The sequence below is a fragment of the Sycon ciliatum genome, chromosome 1 (genome assembly GCF_964019385.1).
Source record: "Sycon ciliatum chromosome 1, ocSycCili1.1, whole genome shotgun sequence".
Classification (NCBI taxonomy): Eukaryota; Metazoa; Porifera; class Calcarea; order Leucosolenida; family Sycettidae; genus Sycon; species Sycon ciliatum.
The window spans coordinates 30266083-30269926 of record NC_088643.1 but is presented as its reverse complement, the minus strand read 5'-3'; the positions used below and the strand labels follow the sequence as shown (position 1 = coordinate 30269926).

At 47.7% G+C, this 3844-nt stretch overlaps 1 protein-coding gene across 1 annotated transcript in view; it reads right to left on the bottom strand.

Moving 5' to 3' along the window:
- Window positions 1-334: 334 nt before the first annotated feature.
- LOC135822334 (uncharacterized protein K02A2.6-like) overlaps window positions 335-3844 on the bottom strand; it is a 12588-nt gene continuing 9078 nt past the window's right edge. Inside the window, exon 6 of the mRNA XM_065335080.1 lies at window positions 335-3844. This exon is cut by the window's right edge and continues 1320 nt beyond it. Coding sequence (XP_065191152.1) covers window positions 692-3844 — 3153 coding nt within the window. The 3' untranslated portion in view covers window positions 335-691.

The window sequence follows — 3844 nt, the reverse complement described above, 5'->3', positions numbered from 1 at the left end:
ATGTTCCTTTGTCACAACTAGTACGTCCCTCGTTTACATGCATGCATAATAGGATACAGCCAACCACGTGTATACACACCACCGACCACATCAAGACACATGCACGCGATGCATTAACAACATGGTTTTATGTAGTTTTAAATATTATTAATGCCAGACAAATAGAGGTTCTGCTACTGCACACACACACACACACACACACACACACACACACACACACACACACACACACACACACACACACACACTGTTATGTCCCCTTGCGGACTAACATTCCATTACACTCATGCATTCTCACTGACACACACAAACACTAGCTTTTGGAAGACATTCCTCTTGGTCAAGTAAAGTAACAACAACAACCATATGCGAGCATGCGCAGTCAGTAGCAAACGGTGTAGTAGATATATAATGACTAACTTGCATACACAACAACTGCCCCCTTTCAAGAATGTTCCAGGGAATATTCTACCACAATTAAATACCTCAAAAATCGTTGAAGAAACACATAAAATAAGTTCATCAATCCACCGTACGTGAATTCTTAAACTTTGACACAGCACTACAATAACATAATCTGACGCAGGAATCCGTCAGTCAATATTAGCAATACCAAGGATCTTGCACACTATTGTACATGGTAATAATTACTAGTTCGCTAAACAGTCCAGCAATGACATCAGGGAACGGCTCAAAGCTGTTCAATCAGTCTATCCGGACGAACACTACGCCGAGACGAACGTCTAACAGTGGTTTCACAGGGAGTATTCTCGACCTGTGGTAAACCAACTTCAGGAGCAGACTGCTCACAAGGAGGATCCGCCTCAACTTGTACAGTAGCAGACTGTGGCGAGACGCTAGCCGGAAAATCACTGGACAGTGACGACTCTCCTACGTCTGACAGCACTGGTGACGGTGACGTCTGATCGATTGTATCCAACAGTGGTTCTGGCAGCGATGCACTCAAGCTTGCCGGAACTGACCGTAGACGCAACTGATCTCGGTGACGCTTCCACAACACATCACCCACTTGTACTTCATAGTTGTAGTCACTGAGGACACGCACAATTCGTCCCGGGACCCAACGATTACCTTTGCCGAAATTCAGCGCAAACACAGAGTCACTCTCTGTGAACGCTGGCTTGACGCGATTGCCGTCCTCATAAGCCTTTGCTTGTTGACGTACCTGCGAGGGACGCAGAGCACTGAGCCGCGTGCGTGGCTGGCGTCCAAACATCATCTCCGCAGGTGTTCTGCCGGCATGGTTGGGTGTCGTGCGGTACGTTAGCAGAAACCTGTCGAGCCGAGCTTGCAGTGGTTCGCTCGTTGCACCCATTTCCTTCAACTTCTGCTTAAACACACCCACATAGCGCTCAGCAAGTCCATTCGTAGCCGGATGGCCTGGAGCCGTCAGGGTGTGCACAATGTCGTTGGCACGGAGGAAAGCCTTGAATTCCTCGCTCGCGAATTGGGTTCCATTATCTGAAACAAGATGCTCCGGCAGACCAAACACAGAGAACACGTGCCGCAGAGCCGCAATAGTGGTTGCAGATGTGGCATTAGACATTGCAATTACATCCAGATACTTTGTGTATGCATCCACCACAACCAGGAACATCTTGCCCATGAATGGTCCTGCAAAGTCGATATGCACCCGTTTCCAAGGACCGTTTGGCCATGACCAGGTTCCCGACTTGGCAGGTGGACATTTCGCACTTTCTTGGCATTGAGCACATGCCTTGATTAACATTTCAATCTCTTGATCCACATTTGGCCACCATAAGTACCGTCGTGCCATTTGCTTGGTTTTGACCATGCCAAAGTGCTCCGTGTGCAAATCACGTAGCAATACCATTCTTAGTGATTTGGGTATGACAACTCGTTGTCCCCACAATAGGATACCATCTTCCGCAGACAGCTCATCCCTCTTATTGTGGTAAGACCGAAACGATTGGGGTACTGAGCTAGGCCAACCATTCACCACATAGTAGAGCACCTTAGATAGCTCAGGGTCACGAGCTGTTTCCGATTTCACTACGTCTGCTTTGATTATCGTATCTTCCTCCACTAGCAAGACACGAACCGTAACCATTTCCTCTGCAGACGGACTGATATTCTCACATGGTTGCCTAGACAGGAAATCCGCGTAGACATTTTCCTTGCCTGGCAAATACTTGATCTCATAATCATAGCCAGCTAGCATTAGTGCCCATTTCTTGATGCGAGCTGATGCAATTGTAGGAACTGGTTCGTTGTTTCCCAGTAACTTCAATAGTGGTTGATGGTCGGTTTGAAGCGTGAAGTGGCGCCCTAGCAAGTATTTCTGGAACTTCGTAACACCGAAAACCACAGCTACGGCTTCCCGTTCGATTTGTGCATAACGCGATTCAGCCGGTGTCAATTTCCTTGACACGTAAGCAACCGGCAAAACATCACCATTCGTTTGCCTTTGCAATAGTACGGCACCTAGACCCATTGGAGAAGCGTCCACCTGGAGTGTGACTGGCTTCTTGACATCGTAGTGTGCTAATAGCGTATGCTCACACATTGCATCTTTCAAGGCCTGGAATGCATCTTCCTCTGCCTTGCTCCATTGCCATTTCATTTCTTTCCTGAGCAGGTTGTACAGTGGTGCAGCAATCTCTGCGAACCGAGGTACAAATTTCCGTTGAAAATTGGCCGCACCCAGAAAAGAGTACAATTCATTCACGTTGTTAGGCGGCTTTGCGACTTTCAAGGCGTTCACTCGATCAGGCGAGGGTGCGATTCCCTGCGCGGTTACCTGATGACCGAGGTACGTTAGCTTATCCGCCATGTAGCTGAACTTCTTAGGATTGAGCTTGAATCCTTTCTCATTTAGGCAAGATAGCACTTGATCCACATTTTTCTCATGGATCTCCTCATCACGACCAGTACACAACACATCGTCGATGTAGCCCCCGCATCCTGGCAAATCGCTAAGGGTTTCTTCCATTACCCGTTGGAAAATAGATACGGCGCTGTGAAAACCAAAAGGGAGTCGTTTGTACTGATACAACCCCTGCATGGTATTGATCGTGGTGTACTTCCGACATTCAGGTGCTATCTCTAGCTGGTGGTAGGCTTGCGACAAATCCAGCTTCGTGAATTTAGACCCCGGGCCCAATTTGTGCAATAGCTCCTCAAGAGTGGGTAGCGGGTATTGCTCGCATTTAGAATGCAGATTGATAGTGCCACTGTAGTCACCACAGATTCTCAACCCACCTCCTGATTTCTCTACCGTGACAGTGGGGGAGGCCCATTCTGAATGCGTGACTTTCTCGATTATACCATCTGCTTCCAATTTATTCAGAGCCTCAACATAGCTCTCCCGAATTGACAGTGGTACCGGCCTGGCCTTTCGGTAAACAGGGCTCTCATCAGACACATGCAATTTCACCTGCACGCCTTTCACCTTTCCCACTTCTGAGGTGTCGAACAACCCTGGGTATTTCTCAATGAATTTAGCGCCAGACTTTTCGACCTGGTGCACTTCGAAAATTGATTTCCAGGGGAGTTTGAACAAAGCCATTGCATCTCTGCCCAGAATAGATGGACGGTTTCCATTTGTAACCCTCACCAATAGTGTGTGCAATTGTGTGCCCATTCGGAACTCCATTTCCGCTTCCCCGAGACAATTAATCACATCTCCAGAGTAGGACACAAGGTTGATACTGGATTCCATCAGGTTACTCAGCACACCATTGCATTGCAAGAAATCTGCGCTGCTGAGAATCGTGACAGCACTTCCTGTATCAATCTCCATTTGGATAGTGGTACCCATTACATCTAATGATACAGTGTACGGTAGTCGCCCCATTGCATT